Source organism: Puma concolor, chromosome D1, assembly GCF_028749965.1.
Source record: "Puma concolor isolate L17-30 chromosome D1, mPumCon1.1.hap2, whole genome shotgun sequence".
Taxonomy (NCBI): domain Eukaryota; kingdom Metazoa; phylum Chordata; class Mammalia; order Carnivora; family Felidae; genus Puma; species Puma concolor.
Genome location: NC_141676.1, coordinates 50,115,152 through 50,138,315, shown reverse-complemented (window position 1 = coordinate 50,138,315; position 23,164 = coordinate 50,115,152). Strand labels below are relative to the sequence as shown.

At 43.0% G+C, this 23,164-nt stretch overlaps 1 protein-coding gene across 3 annotated transcripts in view; it reads right to left on the bottom strand.

Moving 5' to 3' along the window:
* The window catches only part of SCUBE2 (signal peptide, CUB domain and EGF like domain containing 2), a 64,692-nt gene that overhangs the window by 25,275 nt on the left and 16,253 nt on the right, over positions 1–23,164 (bottom strand). For 2 of the 3 annotated variants that reach the window (XM_086678029.1, XM_086678030.1), the window contains exons 5-15: positions 20,290–20,415; positions 17,483–17,599; positions 16,649–16,738; positions 11,200–11,316; positions 10,124–10,246; positions 7,336–7,452; positions 5,932–6,054; positions 5,388–5,504; positions 5,041–5,127; positions 3,221–3,325; positions 213–368 (exon numbers count right to left, since the gene is read on the bottom strand). In XM_086678029.1, coding sequence (XP_086534155.1) covers positions 213–368; positions 3,221–3,325; positions 5,041–5,127; positions 5,388–5,504; positions 5,932–6,054; positions 7,336–7,452; positions 10,124–10,246; positions 11,200–11,316; positions 16,649–16,738; positions 17,483–17,599; positions 20,290–20,415 — 1,278 coding nt within the window. The remainder of the gene's footprint in view (positions 1–212; positions 369–3,220; positions 3,326–5,040; positions 5,128–5,387; positions 5,505–5,931; positions 6,055–7,335; positions 7,453–10,123; positions 10,247–11,199; positions 11,317–16,648; positions 16,739–17,482; positions 17,600–20,289; positions 20,416–23,164) is intronic. The other variant, XM_086678031.1, reaches the window with a different exon arrangement.

Below are 23,164 nucleotides of genomic sequence, written 5' to 3'. Positions count from 1 at the left end.
CGAAGCTTTGAGTTTTTATGGAGCAGATTAAATCATGAGGTTCCAAACCAATTCAGTCTAGTTTGGGAGTGAAAAAAACCAAAAAACAAAAAACAGGAGATACTTCAGTGGTTGCAGTACTTTTTTCCCCCAAGAATGATGAAAAGTGAAAGGCAAAAGAGTAAGGAGCAAGCTGTGAGCAGCCTGACACCAAAGACTGTGTTCAAACCAACCTGTCACCTCCTTTTGGTTAGTTTCAAGTTCAAACTCAACAGTGATAAACATTTCCTTAGTGGCGCTTGGTCGGCCAGGGGCTCCTGGGACTTGCTTGCCAGAGCTGCATGTAAGGTTTGCGTAGCGGAAGCTCTCTTTTACTGAGCTGTGCTTCTCTGTATGAAGAAACAAAATTATCGGAAGCCAGATCCTGGCAAAGCACTCAGTTGAACATTCGCTAGAGCTCAGTAAACATTTCATTAAAACAACTCTCAAGGGACTAAGTGATTAACTCCAGATGCCAAGACGTTGCAGCTAGGAGCACGATGACATTTTAAATTCAAAGAGCCAGTATTGCCTCCTATATAACTTAACAATTTAGCCCTTGAAAATTATTTGCATGGGTGAATGCTAGATGTTTCTGACTGACCAGCCACATATGTGGAAGACAGGACACCAGGGTTGCCTTGCATTCCTAACTGACAGTCTGCTAAGGTGTGCTCGTGTTCTCACGGTTGGTTTCCTTAGAGCTGGACTGTGATGTACCAAGCAGGGGCTGAGCCTTCAAACAGGGAACGAGCATAAAAGTAGAAAGAAAACCAACTCCTGCTTTCAGGCAAACTGACCTTGGAGTAATTCTAACCTGAAGAAGAAGCTGGAAAGCACATTAACAGTGAGGTCTCATTTTGAAATAACCAGGAGCAATATACGGCACAAAGCATCTAGAGAACCAAACAATATCATGAAGGCATCTAGGGTGGGAGGGAAAGTGCTGTGTAAGGCAAGGCTCTGCACGTCCCTATTCCAGACTCTGGCCATCTCTCCTCCTCCCCTCCCCATGGCTTCCAGTGTATATTTTAACTAATGGCTGTTAACCCAAACCACATTATCATCCACACAACTGATTTGTCTGATTTTTAAAATTTTAATGTTTATTTATTTTTGAGAGTGAGAGAGAGAGAGACAGAGCACAAGTGGGGGAGGGGCAGGGAGAGAGGGAGACAGAATCCGAAGCAGGCTCCAGACTCCGAGCCCAACATGGGGCCCGAACTCACCAACCGTGAGTGACCTGAGCTGAAGTCGGAGGCTTAACTGACTGAGCCACCCAGGTGCCCCTGATTTATCTATATTTTAAACTCTTACTTTACTCAACTGATGTATCATCTGTATCATATTTTTCTTCAACACTACAAGGATGTTCAAAGCAATGGGTGATCAGGAGCCAAAGGAAGGAGGAGGCAGATTAATTCTCCCTCACACCTAAATTTCCCCTAAAAATCCATCTTACCTTTTCAAAAGGCTAACTTCAAATCTCAAACTAAACAGTCATTTTGAATATTTCTCTCCTTCAATTTTCCCAAATCTATATTTTAAACTTTTTATTTTGAAATAAGTTTAGATTTACAGATAAATTGCTCAGATAGAACTGAGAGTTCCCGTATACACTTGGTTGTTTCCCCTAATGCTAACATCTTACATTAACATGTAACATGTATATGTATCAACACTAAGAAATTAACATAGTATAATACCATTAAAGAAACTAAAGACCAAGTCTCTTTTAAAATAATGCTTTTTCGGGGCGCCTGGGTGGTGCAGTCGGTTAAGCGTCCGACTTCAACCAGGTCACGATCTCACGGTCCGTGAGTTTGAGCCCCGCGTCAGGCTCTGGGCTGATGGCTCAGAGCCTGGAGCCTGTTTCCGATTCTGTGTCTCCCTCTCTCTCTGCCCCTCGCCCGTTCATGCTCTGTCTTTCTCTGTCCCAAAAATAAATAAACGTTGAAAAAAAAAATAAATAAAATAATGCTTTTTCCCTCTGATCTAAAAGTATAAATGCTCACTGTGGAGAATTTGGAAAATGCAAAAAAAAAAATTAAAAATTAAAATCTCCTGCATCCTCCCACCTAGTTATTACTACTACTGATGAAATGGTGAGTTTCCCTTCTTTTCCACCTAGTCCCACTTTTTCTTACATAGTTTGGGTTGTTTAGATACACAAAATCTTACTCTCTCCTTCTCCATCTTAGCATTTTATTATAAGAACATTTTCCTATGTCATTAAACATTCTTTGGAAACACATAATTAATAGCTGCATAATATCCCATCAAATGGGGGGCACCTGGGTGGCTCAGTCGGTTAATCTACTGATCTCAGTTTCAGCTCAGGTTATGATCTCATGGTTCATGAGATCGAGCCCCGTGTTGGGCTCTGTGCTGACAGCACAGAGCCTGCTTGGGATTCTCTCTCTCTCCCTCTCTCTCTGCCCCTCCCCTGCTCGCATGCACGCATGCACACATGCACTCTCTCTCTCAAAATTAAACAAATAAACTTAAAAAAAATCCCATCAAATGGAGGTACCAAAATTAATCTCAATTAGTTTCTTAAAAAAAAACAGGCAAAAGTGACTACAGTGAGCTTTGTTCATTTGTATGATTTATTAGACGTAAACTAAGGAAAGAAGCATCCCTAATCCATGAATCCTGATTTTTTTTTAATCTCTAAAATTATTCTATGAAATAATACTGGAAATGTGAGCTGCGGAAGGAGTGTTGCGTTCTGTTCTCTAAAAGGCCAGTTCTACTTGGATGGTGTTTGTTCTGCTGAAGCTAATGGAGACCCTGCCTCCAAAGACTGGATCCAGCAGGAAAGCTGGATATTACATCTTAGTTCATCAAAGATTATCCTGAGCCAAACCTCTTTCATTTCTTTGGCTTATATTCCAAGTGACTCTAAGATCTAGAAAATTTAACCCAATATGATCACAAATTGACAATGCATCTTAAAGTCCTTATTGATTCCTGTGAACTCATATGTTACCCCAGAGCTTTACCATCTGTACCTGGCAAAGGAAACCCTGAAGTATAACTCCAGAACTATACAGAGGTGCTAGGTTAGCTCCTCTTCTTCCTGCGAAGAGAGTCCTTGCAGATTCTGGACTGTTCAATCCCATCTGAAGGGCTCGGCTTGTTACAGGCCCTTTTCCCAACATGCAGGCAAGCTCCCTGCACCAGCCATCTGATTCCATACCTGGTAGTGCTGGCCGCAGACCCTCGGGAAACCGCTCAGCCTTTTTCAAACTACACTTGCCTTCATTTAGTTTAAAGGTTACACTTGTCCTGATGGTGGCGACATCTTCAGAAAGAAACAAGTGAAAGATGTTATCTTCAGAGACAAAGGAATGGAAATATCTGGTGGGTAGTGGCAAGCTATCCGTAGGCTATACACTGCACACCCTGAGCTCCTCTCTTACCCTGAGACCACAAAAGATTTGGATCATGGAGTGCCCGTTACCCTGAGGCTGGGGACACCAGGAGCCTCCTAAGAGTTACACTTATCCCTTCATCTGAAGTGAATCCTGTGTTCGAATATAATAAAGAGAGAACCTAAAACAACCTGAACGCTGAGATGAACCATGAAGTCACTTTTATGCCTTCCCAAGAAAGAAGACCAGAATCTCCTAGTTCAAATTTAAACAAGACTGCTGATGGAAATGGTGAAGGGCAGATTCTCCTGGATAAGTCTTTCCTGGGAGGACAAGGTTGAGGGAGCAGACAGGGATGGCACTCACTAAGTGTGGCTAGGATGTTCAGGGTCTGGGGAAAGCGACAGTCCCACTTTTAGGGCCTCTTGTGCAAAATTCTGCTCTCCCTCCCACAATCAGTCTTAATCATATGTCAAGTTCTGGAGCCAAAGACCAGGATTCATGCTTTAGCTCTTTGACTTATGATGAGAACTTAAGCAAGTTACTAAAGCTCCCTAAGCCTCAGTTTCCTCATTTGTAAAACAGACAAAATTGGGGTACTTACATGAGGATTATGTAATCCTTATGAGGATTAAATGAGATAATAAAAAAAAAAAGTTTATCCTACTGTCTGGCACAAAGTAAGAACTGAATGACTATTAACTATTTGCTTGCCCATCCTGGGGGTGGCCTAAATTTCCAAGTGCCCATCACTGAGGGATTTGGTGAAACAGACCATGATATCTGTTCTGACTGGATCCAAATGTTAGGCAAGAGAGGCAGTGAAGGATGATGCTTACGACTCTAGATCTAGACTTCTGGTTAAAATCCTGGCTCCACTATTTCCTATCTGAGTCACATTGGGCATATCATTTCACCTCTCTGAACCTCAGTTTCTTCATCTGGTTAATGAGGATAATAGCAAAATTGCGCCGAGGGTTGCAGTGTGGATTAGATCAGATAATACATGTAATACAGAGGCTGGTTATGTTTTAACTGCTCAATAAATATATTCGAGTATTATTACCAGCTAGCTCTGCTCATATATGTAATACAGACATCAGGAACTATTTGCTCATTCAAATATTCTCATGACATAATCATAGAGATATCTAAATCGAGGAGGACAAGGCTACTTAAAAGCTTTAAATTTCATTCTTTGTCTTTTGACAAATGAGAAAGTGTTCAGGCCTTTTTCTCTGGAGAGAATCCTTGCGCCCCGTCATGCCCATGTCTATCTCTACCAACTCCATGTGCTCCAGGCACACATTGCCTTCTGGGCCTTTGAGGTGCTCTGGGGTACAGGGAGTTTGAGAGACCCGAACCTCCAGATCTCAGAGTTCTGTGCACCTCTGCCCAAGATGACAACCCACCAGGGCTGAACACAGAGCATCCTAGCACACGGTGGACAGTCAGTAAGTATTTGTTACACAGTGAGTCAGTTTTCAGGCACCAAGGCTGTGGGCAAGAACATCCTGTAATGCACTCACAGCAATGAGGAGATTAAGAGAAAAGAAAATAAAGCCAATGCCCAGAACTGCACCTCAAGAATGAAGCCCATTTAACACAGTGAACCCCAGAGAGAACATGCAGATTTGGTAATTACCCCCGAAAGCAGAGTCATTGGATTTTTGCTGTTTGCTCCTGAGAGAAGAGGAAGAGCCGCAGGTGACAGAGTAGGCCTCTTGCAGTCCTGACAGACAGAATGTGGGTTGTCAACATGAAAGCAAGGTTACGGTCTCTCCTGGTAGGAGCTAAAATCACCCCCCACCTCCCATTCCACGTGGACCACTAGACAAATGCTCAGCATATGGGTGTCAAGGCATGGGCCTCTGGTGGTCAGGGGGCAGCTGGTCAAACACCTGGAAATCCTTTGAGGGTGTTTAACACCTAAATGCCAGGAAGGCCTGGTTCTGGCATGAGGACTTGCCCCAGGGACTGAGACCCACTCACCTGAAGAGAGGTGAATGCCAGAGTGACATCTGAGGAAGCATCTGTCTCCTCCACCACTCCTACCGCAATGCAGGGACACATGGGGTGATACACTAGTGGGCAGGACCCCCTTCACTTCTAGACAGGACAAAAAGCAGACACTTATAGAAAGAGAAGGACACTTCCAGGCATGATAAAGGCAGCTGAGTTCCAGACATCCAAGGCCCCAAGAAAAGAAGGTGGAACTGATACCCAGCACAGAACACAAGACACAGGGCGCCATGTCCCTCCAAGGTAAGGAAGCTATTTGTATGCTATTTTTTTCCATGCAGAAAAACAACCAGAAAAACAGAAGTGCTCCAACCTACACAGAAGCACAGAAGGAAACACCAAAGAGCCTGTAAAGTATCTCCTGTTTTTGAACTATTTAAAGAATGGCTGCTGCTGCTGAGGGGAGAAGAATCAGTGAAGGGATGGTCAAGTGCACTCCGGGCCCAGTTGGACATGGGAGAGAGCTGCCAGTGGCAGTGTGAGCCCGCTGACTGTGAGCCTCGGTACCCCTTACCCACACAGTCTTTTTTATTCCAGTGGAGCTTGTATGCAGAGTGGCATCGGCATTCATAGCTGCCCACAGTGTTCACACAGACCTGCTGACAGCCTCCGTTGTTGACGCTGCACTCGTTGGTGTCTGTGGAACAAAACACTCTCCTGTCACAGCAGCCCATGGATGACCGGGCTGGCGCTGTCCCTCCCTTGAGGAAGTCACATGGTTGAACTCACTAAACAAAGGGAAGGTGCTAACTGCCTTCAGGATGTGCACCTGGCACCAGCAGACCCCACTCCCCACTCAGTGGATTTCCTGGCATAGGCCTCGCCAGGATGGTCTCAAGTTCCGTTCTTGACCAAACATTTCCCCCATTCAGGATACTCAGAAGGGGGGCACACTCTACTTTCAGATGTCCAAGCTCAAGCACTGCATAGCCCATCCTCCTGGGCTACATACCAAGGGAGATAGAATTAGGATTCTTCACTTGACAGTTCACATTCAGTAGGTGGAATATAGAAAAGAAAAATGACTTGCACTAATTCCCATCAACCTGAGACTGAGTCTAGGCTGGAAGGTGGTCCATCAAAAACCCAGACACACATCCATATTCAGGGAATATTTTCTTGAATATATTCTTGGTGGACTGGAAAAGTACATTTTTAGCCATGCCAAGGATGTATCGAAAAGAGAGACAATACTATCTATACCAAATCCCACTACGCTCCATTCTTATTATGTATAGAACACAAGGATTGGGCAGGAAGTATTTAGGCCAGTAGTTCCCAAATATTCGGATACTCAGTAATACCTTTAAGAAGCCCAAGTCATTCAGAATTGTGGGGGGGAGTCATTTGATGTCAAATCTTATTTATGCCATAGTCTACATGAGAATAAGGACAAATGACATCAGAACATGCTGCTACATGGGCACAGCACAGAGAGATCAAGTCGACGGTCCCACTCCCAGCTCAAAGACCTGTCCAAAGACCAGCTCCAAGCTTTAAAAAGGTTTTTCAGCTAGTTCCTGTGCACAGTAAGGCTGTGGAATTGGTTGGTGCCCTCTCTGAGGACTGTGACTTTCCTATCCACTGGGAAGTTCCAACAGACAGGATATCAGCTCCTGAGAGACCCTTCCACTGAATACAACTATGTCAATAAAGTCAACAAAGAATTCACAGTTGATTAGCTCACTTCTTCTCTCTGCTCCATTTCACACTCAACACGTTAAAGGGATCAGTGTGATAGATTTCCCTTAGCAGATGTTTCCCTTGAGTTGATGAAGTCACTACGACTATACAGGGACTAAAACTTCCCATTCACTCCCCAATATAGGAAAATTGACCCTGATCTGGAGAAACCTTGGGAGCTAGGCCTCCCCTGCAGGCCCAGGTTCACCTGACTCTAGAGGGACATTCTGCTCACCTCCACAGTGGGTGAAGCCATAGAGGGTGTACCCTCTGTTGCAAGCACATGCAAATGTGCCAGGGTGGTTGATGCAGCTGTGGTCACAGGTCCTATCCAAAGAGCATTCATCCACATCTGTAATTGTCAAAGGGAGAGGGGAGCTGAAACCAACTCTGAGGGATGAGTGGAAAGAGCATTTGTAATTCCACCTATTGACTGACAACGAAAACAACATAAACAGAATTTTAAAAGTATCAGTTCTCTTGCTCACTTGTGTTTAGACAATGTTGGGCAGCCTATAATAAGTATACTCACAACCAGAATCCTTATTTCCAAATTCTGTTGCAAACTGCACTTGTCTTTAAGCTCAGTTGGTCTTTCTCACATGCCTATTTGCAGAGCTGAGTAATTTAAAATATTTAAATGAAGCTAAATGAGACAGCATACCTTAAAAGGGTTTGTAAACTATACGGTGCAACCCACACATTATTGTTGTTATATTACTATTAGTAAAACAGCAGTACTAATTATATAAGCTCTAGCAAATTGAAAGGAGAAAACAGCTGGGTTGGAGATAAATCTGGTTCCTGTCTTTCCAGAATTAGTCTTCTGGCCCCAGGAGTCCAATTTATCCTCGGTTTTAATGTCCTCTGCACTAAAAGAATGCATGAACACAAACATCCTCAGTGAGTTTCTATTTCAGACACGAAAACTTGGTGTTTAAGCTCCAAACTGGATCCTCTTGGCCAATCCCTTGGCTTTGTTCTTCTGCCATGGTCCAGCCCCACAAGGCCCCTCCTGTCCTGGTTCAATGTGGAGGCATTGCTGGCTTCAGCTGAGGTCCTGGAAACTAGCCTCAGGAGGCTGCCTTTGTCGATTTAATCATCTCTTCTTCCCTGGTCTGGTCTTCACATCTTTCCTGTAGACTAGAATTTCAGTGCTTCATTTCCTCAACTCTTTGGAGGGTTTTTTTTAAATAGAGTTATGACTTGTGTCTCCAAATGGATAAACCAGGACCAATACAGAACTCAGTGGAAGCCAATTAGCCCAGAGCTAGATCTCTTTTTCAACACCAAATGTGCCACAAGAAACTATGTTAATAAAAACCAAACATTTGGAAGGAACTGGAGGAATGAAAAAATTAAATTAGAAAGGGCAAATTCTTACAAAATCTCTTCATCATTTGCTTTTCCCAGAAATCTTGGCAATTTCCTCAGTAAATTTGTTCTGTGAAAATATTTGTTCTGATCAGTGAAAAATAGGAAAAAAGTCCATTTCTTCCCTAGTAATTGATGTCACTCTCTGAATTCTGTGATTAACATCAACCAGTTGTTGGGAATGTGGACTTGTTCAGTAGCTGGCTTTGGCTGCACATGATGGGCTGTTGCTTTGCCAAAAATAATGAGATCACTTTTCTAATTCCTTTTTAATGTGTTTACACAGCTTAAACAGTATTTCTTGCCCTATACATTAGGAAACATTATGTGCAACATCAAATTTGCTTTCCAAGTCAAATAGAAGAAAGCCATGCAATACTCATCTAGAATGATCTTGCTGAATTTAAAGGGGGCTATACTTGAAGTGCCTGACAAATTATGTATTAGGAGGAAAAAAAAAAAAAAAACCAAGAGAGAAACCTAATTCATACCATAAGGCTAAAAGAAGGTAATGTTCCATTTTTATTACCTAAAGTGAAATCAGATATTATTTTCTGATTTTAATTTAATTCTGGGATTTCTAACAAAATAAGTTAGGCTGTTCTTATTTCCAGAAATGGAACAAGAATACATGACAGCACATCTTTCCTGAAAGCTGCTTCCTATATATCCATAGGGCATAAAAGGTGCTCATCTGAAACTAGATATGATGCTTCTCACCCAACAAAGCTTACTCCCATCCATAAGAGTTATTAATATCAACAACTGCTCCCCAAAGATGCTCCCTTACCACACCTCTTGTGTGGGAGGAAAGCATGTAAGAGGGGGTCTGCAATCCTGCCCGAGGACCCACCAGCCTTGCCTCCACTCAATTCCCCTTCCCTCTCCACCGTCCCTCTCCCCAAGCACCAAAGGCTGGTCATTAAAACAAGGGCTATAAGGGGCGCCTGGGTGGCGCAGTCGGTTAAGCGTCCGACTTCAGCCAGGTCACGATCTCGCGGTCCGGGAGTTCGAGCCCTGCGTCAGGCTCTGGGCTGATGGCTCGGAGCCTGGAGCCTGTTTCCGATTCTGTGTCTCCCTCTCTCTCTGCCCCTCCCCCGTTCATGCTCTGTCTCTCTCTGTCCCAAAAATAAATAAATGTTAAAAAAAAAAAAAAAAAAAAAAAACAAAAAAAAAAACAAGGGCTATAAGGAAGAGATCAACTGGTACATGACCTTGATTATGGGTTGACCCCAACTTTTCGCTAGGAAAAGGTAAGGTATGTTAACTCAATCTACATACTTTTTCCACCAAGTTTTATTACAAAATCCTCAAAATTAAAGGAAATTTTTAGAAAAGAAAAATTCTTCATAATCTCAACACCCTAATGCAACCCTGTTTACACTCTGTGATCCATTCCATTTCTAGCAGCCAGCTCTGCTGTAATCACACCAGATGGATTCTTTAAGGTGTTCTCTAATCGTTAATACTTGTGAGTTACATTGGTGTTTTTACTCTACCAACAGATGAAATAAGTGAAGCATGGACTGGAGGTTGGATTAATGACTCCATCAAAAAGCCCAATGAGCCAGTCTCTGCCAAAGTGGGGTTTCGTCTTCTCTGCTCCAACCAGCGGGCATTGCACAGCACAGCTATGTTTCAGCACATACCTTGGCAAGACTTCTCATCTGTTAATAATTTAAATCCCTTTCTGCAGCTGCAGTCAAAACTGCCCACGGTGTTTTTGCAGAAATGATCGCAACCTCCATTGCGGGTCTGGCACTCATCAATATCTGTAACAGGTAAGCATCGGCAAATCAGAGAGCGATACTTGCCTGGTTTTCCACAAATCCCTGAAGTGCTATTGTGTGCGTGCTTCATTACTCTCTGAAACAAAAACAGACCCATAAAAGCGTTTAAGGATGTTTGCTGATGTTTTAATCTTACACATGTTTTCTAGTCTGGCTTAACTGATTTGGAAAGACAAGTGTCTTGTCCCCTTGAGAACTCTGACTTGTGCTACCCTGGACTAGCATTAAGGACACATATTATGGGAAAGAATGGTGATGTCCTATTATAGTTTCATTCTTGCCCTGCTCTCTCAAGATAAGATGGCTCCCTTGGGCATACTTTCCATTCCAGTTTAATGCTTCAGTTTATAAGGAATTAGAACATTTGCTTTGGCAAATTACACAACAATCAAGTAGTCTCAATGCTTTTAAATGATTCCTGATACTCAAATTAATCTTATCTTCTCTCAGTTTCATCTGGTAACTGGTTGTCTACTTTTTAGCATGTTAAAGAACTAAGCCTTTGTACTCTTGCCCATGAAATGCTAGCAGGTCACTGAGGTATCTATTCATTAGTAAAAGCTAATTTTATAGTTATTCATTATGTTCTCTGGATAATAATCTTGGCTGTTATTTATAAATAGTCTCTAGATTGTTATTTATAAGATGTTGATATTATCACCTGCAAATGAATGTTTTCTTGAGCTTCCACCTTTTTCTAATAAGGCCCTACCTGAAATGGGTCATCTGATGCTTGCTGAAGCTGACCTTCTCAATAGTTAGTGTAATTAAGTTGGTTCTAATTAAGCTTACTCAATTATAACCTTCCACTAGTCCAGGGAAGAAAAGCTTCGATCAATATGAATCATAAGCAAATCCGGAATCACTCAGGAGATATGGAGGGGAAGAGCTTCCTTCATCCCCATACATTAGCAGCATGGAGAGGCACAGGCTACCTTTACAAGTCTTCCCATCCAACTGGAGGGTGAATCCAACGGGACAACTGCAATGAACACCTGTTGAAGTATCCTTACAGGTGCGATCGCAGCCTCCATTGTTGACAGCACACGTTTCTGACAAGGAGGTAAGAAAAAGACAGTTAGCTTGCTAAAGAAATGCTGATACAGCTGGGAGGAAAGGATATCGCTGCAGTATTAATAACTGGCAAAGTTCATGAAATCCAAGAAGCATGGTGGGGTACTCACAGTTGTATCCCAAGTCTCTACCACCTGCAGGTGAGCTAAAGAGACAGCAGGTGCAGCTCCTCTCTCCCGTCTAAATAAGTGACATCTCCCAAAGAAGCTTGATACAAGGCTAACAATGTCTCTCTCTCCAACTTGCTGAGCCTTCCCAATCCCCCACTGGCAGATTTGAAGCCACTAAAATTTCCTATTGATCCACAGCCAGTGACCTGCTAAGCATGGCTACATCTGGCAAGCTAGATGTGAATGCAGAACAGGGCAAAGGGGGATGTCCCTTCCTCAATCCTGAACCCTCTCCTTCAATATAAGTAATAGGAGAAGCAAGAGAGGGCAAGCTTCCCCTACCCCAACTATTCCCTTGCTGCAGAAGGGAAGTCATTGGACTTCATCCCTGCAACTGCCAATTAACTCAGATTAGAAGTTTACCTTTCGATGAAAGGAGAAAGACCTGTCAGAAGTACATGAAAAAATCAGCCAAAGTTGTTAAGTCACAACTAAAGAGATGAGGAACAACAAGCAAATGTCCTTCTAGTTTCACTTATTGCTTTTACTTCCATAGCTACCTCACTGTAGAGCCTTGGGGGGAGAAGCTTAGTTCTAATTAAATAGGACAGTAGAATAGGTATATCTGTTTCCTCTCAAAACCTAACATGAGAGTAAATAGATTTTTTTCAAGTATAAATCCTTGGGGCACCAGGCTGGCTCAGCTGGTTAAGCACCCAACTCTCAATATCAGCTTGAGTTGTGATCTTGCAGTGGTGAGATCAAGCCCTGAAAAGAGCCTGGTGTTGGGCTCTGCACTGTCAGTGAGAAGCCTGCTTGGAATTCTCCCTGTCTCTGTCCCTCTCTCTCTCTCTCTCTCACACACACACACACACACATACACACAACAAACAAAAAATAATAAAGTATAAATCCTTAAAAAATGGTGTAAAAGAGTATGGAGATTCCTCTAAAAGTTAAAAATAGAACTCCCCTACAATCCAGTAACCACACTAGTGGATATTTACCCAAAAAATACAAAAATACTAATTCAATGGGACACATACACCCCCATGTTTCTGGCAGCATTATTTACAATAGCCAAATTATGGAAACAGCCCAAGTGTCCATCGGTTGATGAATGAATGGATAAAGAAAACATGATACACATACACACACACACACACACACACACACACACACTGGAATATTATTCAGCCATAAAAAAGAATTAAATCCTGCCATTTGCAACAACACAGATGGAGTTACAATACTCTATACTCCGAAGACACTTAAAATTTTTTTTCATGCTAAGCTAAATTTGTCAGAGAAAGACAAATACCATATGAGTTCACTCATATGTGGAATTTAAGAAAGAAAACAAATGAGCAAAGGACAAAAAGAGAGAGACAAACCAAAAAACAGATTCCTAACTACAGAGAACAATGGATGGTAACCAGAGGAGAGGTAGGTGGGTGGATAGGTGAAACAGGGGATGGGGATTAAGGAGTGCACTTGTGATGGGCACCAGGTGTTGTATGGAAGTGCCAAATCACTATATTGTACACCTGAAACTAATATTACACTGTATGTTAACTATACTGAAATTAAAAAATTTTTTAAGTACAAATCCTTAAGGACAAAGAAAATGGAAGCCAAGACAATATAAATATCCTGGAAGTGGCATATCAGTGGAGGAGCAGTAATGGGCACAGCAGAAAGATAAACCCTAGTGGTCTGCAGAGGGGGTGCCAACAGGTGGTAAGCTCATATGAGCCACAGAACCCAGAAAGGCCTGGGAATTGGAGATACGAAGTTACTCTAGAGGCGGAGGTGAGGAAGTAGTTAAAAATAGGAAGATTGATTATAAGTCTGTGAAAGAAACAGATAAACCCTCAGATCCCCTCCTAAATTTCACAGCCAGGTGACTCCCCTTCCCGATTCGGGCTACAACAGAGAAATTTATCCTCTGGAGAAGTGGGACCAGAGAAGTACTGGGCTCCAGGGTACCAGGAATAACAGAGAGGGAGGAAGAGACACTGTTAGGTAAAAATCTATACCCTGAAAAGAGAGATCTCAAAGTCTTACCACCACCACCATCATCCCAGTTCTGGGAACACTGACAGGCAAGACTATGTCTGCTTGGCAGGAGACTGAACTGGCCTGCCCAAGTGAAAAGATGTATAGATATTAGCATTTGAAGATCTCCAGATGAAATGGCTAAGTCACTGCTAGTCATCCAAGTATAAAGCCTACCAGCTGATAGAATATCCAATTGGCTTTTTAGTATTTCACTATTAAATATGAAAACTCAACCTAGAATCACCAGACAGTTCAAGGAGGCCTTTAATATGAAACAAATGCACCAAATCAAACAAACAAAGAAGAGGGAACTTGGAAGAAACAAAGCTAATACAGGGGAAAAAAAATAAGTTTTGAAAATCTTGTAATTAATTTCCTCAGAGAGATAAGAAAAGCATTCACGAAACATGAATATGTACCTACAACAAAAGACCAAAGTAAAATTCTTGAAAAATTACAGTATGAAAACAGAAATTTAAAAAGAAATCCTGAAGAGGATTAGAAGAAAAAAATGGAAAATCTCCTAGAAATAGAACAAAAATTTAAGAAAAGAGAAGAAAATTAGAGGAGTTAAACAGCCAACTAACACAAGTTCCAGAGAGAAAGAACAGAGAATATGGAGTGAAGAAAATTATCAAAGAAAAAATATAAGGAACTGTCTCAGAACTAAAGGACTCAAATATCCATACTGAAAAGGCCAACTGAGTGGCCTTCAGCATAACAGGTGGGAAAAGTCCCATAGTGAGGGTCATTATTGTGAAATTTCACATCAACAGGGACAAGGATAAGACCCTGAAAACATCCAGACAGAAGCTTTCATAGATTCCATTCAAAGAATCAAAAATAAAAATGACTTTAGATTTCTTAAAACAACACTGAATGCCTGAAAAAAACAGAGCACTCACTACTCACAACTTGGAATTCTATACTGAGCTAAATTCTCAATAAAAGGAGAGTAGAAAGGCATTCTCAGGCGTGGAAGGCTTTTAAAAACCTATACCTACCCGTGTAAACTAACAAAAGAGAAGACATGAGGTCTACTGACACAGGAGCATGGTGAAGGGCATTCCCAGGCTGGTGCTAATGGGAAGGCCCAGAGGAGAAGTGTACAGCCAGCCTGAAGAATCAGGCCCCTCCACGGCAGGGAAGCCTCATAAGACACTTTAAAAACATTTTTTTTTCCAACTTTTTTTTTTTGGGGGGGGGGGACAGAGAGAGACAGAGCATGAACGGGGGAGGGGCAGAGAGAGAGGGAGACACAGAATCAGAAACAGGCTCTAGGCTCCGAGCCATCAGCCCAGAGCCTGACGCGGGGCTCGAACTCATGGGCCGTGAGATTGTGACCTGGCTGAAGTCGGACGCTTAACCGACTGCGCCACCCAGGCGCCCCTAAAAACATTTTTTTAATGTTTATTTATTTATTTTGAGCGGGGAAGGGGCAGAGACAGAGGGAGAGAGAGAATCCCAAGCAGGCTCCGCTCCATCAGCACAGAGCCCAACGTGGGGCTCGATCTCACAAACCGAGAGATCAGGACCTGAGCTGAAATCAAGAGTCAGAAGCTTAACTGGTTGAGCCACTCAGGCGCCCCGGAAGATACTTTTTAAGAAGGAAATGGAGGTGTTGTATGGAAACCAATTTGACAATACATTTCATATACTGAAAAAAAATAAAATAAAATAAAAAGAAGAAAATGGAATTGATAAGACAATTGTTGTATTTGAACACATTGAAAGGGTTTTAGAACTCTGCCTGAAATTTGCAAAAGAACTGCTAAGAGGTACTTAGAAAACTAAGCAGAGAAAATAATAATCATAGCACATTATGTGGTTCAGGTGAATCATATTTAGATATTCATAATCACAATGATGTAAATACATAATATTGATTTAAATAGTGATAAAACCACATTAAGGGTATGGGAGAGGGAGTGTATGCATTAGGGGAGAGGGCAGAAGAGAGCTAAAACTTGTTGTGTCCTGGAATAGGAAGTCAAAGTAAATATCTAAAATTGACACATCAAGAAATAAGTGTATAATGTCACAATATACGTGAGAAAAAGAGAAATAACTATATATACTTTTCAGAAATATGGTGGAGGGCAAGTTAGAAGAAGAAACAACTAGGAGAAATGAAAATTGTTGCCTTTGTCAAATGGGATGAGGGAAAGGGAAGTTTTGAGGCAAGGAAATGATGTATTTCATTACATGCCTAATAGCACTGATTAAAGTTTTTAAGGTTTTTTATACTACTCGTATGCAGTATTTTAATTTAACGCAATTAAAAATAATTTTAATCGGGTAGAAAAGAGCTCAGAAATGTCACCTGCCTGGTGGCCAATGTCTGCTCAATATATTACCTGTTAAATATAGAAGCTATCAAAAAACTGGTTTTGTTTAGGTCAAGCCAAGCTTTCTCCAGAATAATAATGTGCCAGAGGATCTGATTGCCACCCACACAGCCACTGCCTCTACTTCTGTTCCCGTCTCCAGCTCCGCTGGCAGATCTGCTGGCAGACCTTCTTATATCCCACAGCCAAGTGCCACTCTTCTCCATTCATCTCTTTTGCCATTAACATGGGCTGAAGTCAGAGAGAAGATGGCTCGGCTGACAAAAACCCAGACAAATCACCATGCTAAGCTAGGGGCTGCCTGCCCAAAGTGCCTCCCTGGTCAGTTAGTTACTCAGAAGGACAGGAACTGACATCCACTGACCACCCACTAAGTCCCAGGCATTGGACTATGGCCACTTTTGCATATTATTATCATAACTGAGCTTCCTGATAACCCTAAGAGGTAGGTTTTATTATATCCGTTTCAAAGAAAGACCAGGAGACCGAGGCTCAGGAGGATTTGCCCGAGTCTCACAGCCAGTTGGGGGCAGCGCTAGGAGGCTAACTTGCTTGTTCTGATTGCTGGGCCGGTGCCCTTCCCACAATTCTAGAGTCCTTGGATGGTGACTAAGTAACAGCAGTGGGTGAAGAACAGACACAATGTGGCTTGACAGGAGCTGCTGACCCAGGTCCAGCTGGTCTGAGGGTGTAGGGGCCCTGATGTAATAAGTTAGGCCCAGGTTCAGGCCTGATGTAATAAGGAGGGAAGGGGACAGGACAGTGGCCAAGGAAGAGGGGGCAGTGCCTACCCATGAGCAGCCGCCGTTTCACCCGTTTATCACTGTCCACCACTGATGTGGCATTGCTCTCTGTCACCTCCAAGGCAGCGTCCTCTTGCTCTATAAGAGACGCAAAACAGCACAGTTCTCAGACTGAATGAATCAGATTATTCATCCCCTGCACAACCCCTTCTGCCGAAACCCCAGACACGAGAACAATGTAAGATGTGCCACTCTGTTCCCTCAATAAAAACGTGTTGTAAAGAGGCTCTGCGGGAAACACAGTATGTTGAATGGCCGCAGAGCCTTAGTAAACATTAAATATGGAAAAGATTTTTGAAGCATATTGCAGTGACCAAAGAGACACTAGGGAATGTAAGCTTCAGATTCACTCCAGTACCCTCAGTCCAGGACAAAAAGAACCTGGGGCCTGGGAACCTCTAAAATGGAGCTAGCAAAGGACGGACCATGAAGTACAGGATAGCATCCTGACAGAAATAGGCAACATGGGCTTCTGCTGACCATAAGGGCCACTGTGTCATCACAAATGGCTAGCTTTAACTTCATGTCGCTCTGGACCTTTAGGATGTATTGTCCCAGTCTCCAGAGTACCATCTTCAGGAGCCCCCCTAGTCTAGGAGAAGAGAAAGGGCTTTCCATGGTGGCACAGGGAGAGAGGGGACACCCTCCCAGGACTAGACTACTCCCACCACCACATGTAAAGCATCACGGAACCCATCTGGAGGCAAATGCTCTGGAAATACCCTGAATCTGGTGCTAAACACCATTAACAGTTAGGTTCAGTTTTGGGGTTAGGGGTGGGCAGGCTGGGGCAGACCCTCACCAAGTGTAGGGGTCACTCACCGAGGCAGCTCCTTCCATCTGTGTGCATCTTGTACCCTGGGTGGCAGCTGCACTCCGGGCCTTCGGTGGTGTCCTCGCAGGAGTGCTGGCACCCACCATTCCCATGGTTACAGGTCACTAAGAGGAAACCCAAGCAACACACTGAGCACTGACTTTTCCACAACCAGGGATGGGTTTGCTTCAGAAGATCTCTGCTTGTCATTCAGCAAGTTTTGAACACCTACTGTGTGCTAGGCACAGCACATAAAAGAAGTAACCCTGACTCAGAGCCAGACGCTGTCTATGTAAACAGATAGTCACAGTATGAATTCAAGAAATGCTGGGGCACCTGGGTGGCTCAGTAGGTTAAGCATCTTGACTCTTGATTTCAGCTCAGGTCACAATCTCATAGTTCGTGAGTTCGAGACCCACATCGGGGTCTGCATTGTCAGTGCAGAGCCCACTGGAGATTCTCTCTCTTTCCCTTTCTCTCTGCCCCTCCCCTGCTCTCTCTTTCTCTCTCTCAAAATAAATAAATAAACTTAAAAAAACATTTTAAAAAAAGAAATGCTGAATGACAGATTTGAGCAGTTATACAGGAAAATGGCAACAGGAAGATAAGAGAGATTATCACTATTCCGGAGGAATTATGCCAAAAGATTCTAGACTACTGCTTTGTTCTATCAGGAGAAGTTTGCATATTAATACAGCTATACTGGGGCTTTAGAAAATGTTCTAGCACTTTACTCTGGAAGAAACAGATAATACTTATTTGTACAAATACGTTAGAATTTCTCTCATCAGATTCTATCTAGATTACTTAGAAGGGAGGGAATGTAGAGGAAATGATGACTGCACACATTTAATGCAACATTAACCAACGATTACGAAGACTGTGTATGAACTCACTGATGATAAGCCAAAAAAAAAAGCCAACTCAAAATGATCTATCATCAAACTGAACCGTGGTTACCTCTGGCAAGAGAAATGGGAAAGGGAAGGTTATAGATTTTCTTTACACACTTAGGGCTGTTGAAATTCTTACATAAGCATGTGTAATGTTTCCAATGTGACAGAACGAAATACATATTTGTGACGTGAGAAAGAAACTGTTCTGTGGTCACAGTGGTGTAAAAATTGAGTATGTCTGAGAACAACTAAATGGGAATATGGAAAAAGTGAAGGGACATGAGGGAAGAGCAAAAAACAAACAAACAAAAACAGTGAAACAGCTGGTTATGTGGTGGAATTCTTCTGTTTTTCTTTTTGTTCTTTCCTCAAATGTAATTATAATAATTTTTGAGGAAGTGACATCTCAAGAATATTTTAAAATTTAAATTCCAGGTATTCTACTAGCCCCTGAAAAACTGAACTGCCAAAGAGTCTCACTCCACAGGTGAGTCTCCTCTAGAGACATGGGTCCTCCTTGTGAAGGCACCTAGTGGAGCCACTTGGTTCAGCCCACTAGAAGCTCGCAGGGACAGCCTCACTTTTAGGAGTCCTAAGAGTCTGTCAGAATCTATTTCTGGTGGTGGCACCAGCCCTGGTTTGGCAGGTTTCAGAGCTGCACTCTGCTTTGTGATGGAGACAATGAAGAAAAGTCTCTCACCAGAGAAACTACCTCCTCATCTCTTAACCACTCAGGTCGACTCACTGTAAACAACCATCCTCCGCAAACTGCAGGGGAATTATAGAAAGTCCATGGCTTTGGGAAGAGTTGCTAAAGGAAAACCATCTGTCTCCTCTGGCATAGATAGTGGTTTAGGAACACCTTTAATGGCAGGTTGTTCCCTATTACCAGTTGGAGTTTCATTATTGTGTTTCATCGTTGTATGGCAGCTGTGTCCAGACTGGGTACACCATTGATCCATCCATTCATAAATAAATGTGTAGTGAGCACATCCTGTGGTAGGCACCAGGGGAAGACTAAGAAGCAAAAATAAGACAAGGTCCCTGACTGTGGGGGCTCACAGCTGGGGAGACAGACACATAAATACACAATTCAAGCCTGGTGTCGTGTGCTATAATTGAGGAATCAACAGTGCTGTGGGAGCCAAAATACAAAATGGCTGCCAGGTCTGTCAGGGCTTCTGGGGAAGTCTAGCAAAGTGCTAAAGAGCCTTCGAGCTAGATCGACACCCGAATCCTAATTGGCCATGTGCTCCCTGTGTGACCTTGTTGCTTTACCTTCTCCATAATTTTCTCAACTAAAAATGAGGATAATAATACTTAGCTCATAGGGTGGTGATATTAAGAATTCAATGGAATTGGTACATCTTTGGACAAGACTTTGCACACAGTAAATGTTCCCCAAAAGTAGCTATTATCATTATTAGGCATTAGGCAGAATATTAAAAATTGAGTGAGAATTCACCAAGCCAGGTGAGGAGGAGGGCTTGGAGAAGGCTTGGAGGCATGAAAGAACATGGGCTGTTCTCCAGCAGGCAAATAGATCGGTGTTTGGGAAAAGGAGGTGGATGTGGCTTGTACAAGAAGCAGGACCAGGTAGCAAAGAGCTGTGATTGCCAGATGACAACATTTGGTTTCATTCTGTGGGAACAGGGAGACTGGCCCCCAACATTCACAGTCCTCACTCCCAAATTTTATTTCCTTCTAATTGGTTCCCTTAAAAAGTATCATTTCCTTTCCCTATCAGAGACTACCCTTGCGCAGCAAACTTAGTCCTCAGTGAAGGTCAGTATCTTAAGATGGCTGCCTTTCCTGATGTGATTGCTCCACCATGAGGTGGCATTTCTGATCTGGGCTGCAGAAGACAACCTGTGGAGTAGGATGGTTCCCAGCACAGGCGTGTGCCAGTCTGTACTTACGGATGCAGTCTCTCTGATTCTTGGCCAGCTCAAAACCTGGCCTGCACTCGCAGGCGACACTGCCCTTCGGGGCCTCCTTGCAGATGTGACCACAGCCGTGATTCTGATTCATGCAGCTCAGACCCTCTGCAAAACAGCAGCATGCAGCCAGTGAGCAGGCTGTAGGCACAGTCCTGAGCCCCAGGGGCACTGCAAAAGGCTGGGGAGAGGGGGGACCTGCCTGCCTGGGTCTCCATCAGCCCCACATTTTAAACAAACCTGTCATCCGAATCCAGTCAGGTCAATTAACAGAGACATAAAAAATTTTTTATCTCACCCAAGAGATACAATGTCTGAAGTCTCCTAGAGGTAGGAGCCTTCCTAGTACACTGAAAAGAAAGCACAAGAGCTCTCTGGGGGGTGTGGAACCACAGCCTGCAGACCCCGGGAACTGCTACCTAGACTCTTACCTCTGCCAGGTTGTTACCCATGCTGACCAAGGATACAAAGAGGGGACAATCTCTCTAAGGAAATCTGCAGAGATGAAGATTCCCAACTGGTTCACATACTCTTGAAGATGATTTTCTGAAAATGTCAACTCCCCTCTCTACCCCAACCAAATCCACACTTTGGAGGGGACTCTGACTACTATCTTCTGGCATCAGCATGTGAACACCAGCCCAGGGGTCTCTCTTCTGTGACCACTCTCACCTAGTCCCTGGGCCCTCCCTCAGCAGGTTCAGAGCATAGCAACAACACAACAGAGAGAACAGAAAGAGACCTCACACATGTGCTGTAAAATCCTTTCCAGGTATACTATCATTTTCATTAGGTCCAATCTTGTGGTAACAGAGCTGGGAAGAAGATTCTTTTCCTGGCTAGTTTAATATGCATTTAAATGATGGGGTCATAACATAATGTATATCTGTGTGGTTTGCCAGAATCCTGCCTCTTCTCAAACCAATTCTTTGAGACCCTGCCACCTGCCAGAACTCTGGAGGAACTCTCATCACACCCAAGAGTATTCTCAAAACCTCTGCTCAGTTTGTACTGCATTATTATATTAAATACATGCCCATGTGATGCTTCTTTGCCTCTGTACAATAAGTGTCTTTGAGAGTAGGTTTTTTTGTTTTCAACCAACAAGACACTCTCTAACACTAGAAGTAGAAATTTAAAAAAAGTTTTTAACGTTTATTTATTATTGAGAGTCAGAGAGAGACCGAACATGAGCATGGGAGGGGAAGAGACAGGGGGAGACACAGAATCTGAAGCAAGCTCCAGGCCATCAGCACAGAGCCCGACGCAGGACTTGAACTCACAAACTGCGAGATCATGACCTGAGCCGAAGTCAGATGCTTAACCGACTGAGCCACCCAGGCACCCCAAAAGTAGCACTGTTTTAAACATGAGTACAAAAAGTTTTCATTCAACTTCTTTAGGATCCTACACTGTTCTGTATTGTGCCCCTAAAATCTTTTGACTTAATTAGAATCAGTTGGTCCTAATTAAGTCAAAAGTCACTTCTCGCTAATTCTCACCATAGAGTCATTGATCTATGCTTAACTGGAATAGCTGATTTAATACAAACAGATGTCATTCCTGTTCCAAAAGACAGCATAACTGTTAATACATCCCATATTCTCTTAAAGCCATTTTGTTTTTTATCTGACAGTTACAAGCTGTTTGAACTCCAGCACTCAGTCTGCTGGAAGTTGCTGAGATTCATTCACCCATGCCAAGGCTGCTGTCAGTTAACACAGAATGGGGCTTGTACTGGATCAGAGCAAAGCTCTCTCTTAGTTCTGGCTGGTGATTTTTGGAAATGTTATTTGCTCCCAATACTGAGACAGCACAGGAGGTGAGAGCTGTCTCCAGAAGCAGCGCCCTGTCCTCCTAGGAAGGCCCAGCAAGAATTACATTTGTTCATGGATCAAACAGAGCATTTGGAATGACAGGCACCAGGAGTACCAGGGCTAAACATAACAGTGCCCAAGAAAAGGCAGCAGGAATACCTGCAAAGTACGCTCCCCAAACAGGTCAGCTGCTGCTTCTCTTCACTCTGTTTTCAAGTCTAAGACATTTGCAAAGTGACCTTTACCACCTCAGAGGAGCAATTCACTTACACAAGAAATATTTCATAAGAATTGACTGTAAAAGAAAGAAAGAAAGAAAAGAAAAGAAAAGAAAAGAAAAGAAAAGAAAAGAAAAGAAAAGAAAAGAAAAGAAAAGAAAAAATAATTGGGGCACCTGGGTGGCTCAGTCAGTTAAGCATCCCATTCTTGGTTTCAGCTCAGGTCAGGATCTCATGATTCATGAGTTCAAGCCCCGCATTGGACTCTGCCAATAGCATGGAGTCTGCTTAGGATTCTCTCTCTCTCTTTCTCTCTCTCTCTCTCTCTCTCTCTCTCTCCCTCTCTCTGATCCCCCCCCCAACTTGCACTGTCTCTTTCTCAAAATAAATAAACTTTTTAAAAAGTTAAAAAAGAAAGAAAGAAAGAAAGAAAGAAAGAAAGAAAGAAAGAAAGAAAGAAAGAAAGAAAGAATTGACTGTGTCAGATGCCATGGGGATACACAAAAAGTTGCCCCCAATGTCCTATCATGTCAAGCCAGACCTAAACTTACCAGGAGGTAATAGAGGTTAAAATGACTCTGGAAATGCTGGGGGCTTTTCAAAAGGTGCCCCGAAAGCTGTTCATAGTACCCTGACACACACAAAAAAATGCCACTGCTAGGGGAAGCAGATGGGTCCGGTCCCAACTGGGAGGCCCAGCCAAGATTCTGGCTCCCCCCAGAAATTGGGCTGGCAGTCATGGTTAGGGTTGTTTAGTTTACCGGGAGGGAAATAGCTCACAAAAACATTAGAAATAGCCTATTGTGGTGGTCCCCAGCTCAG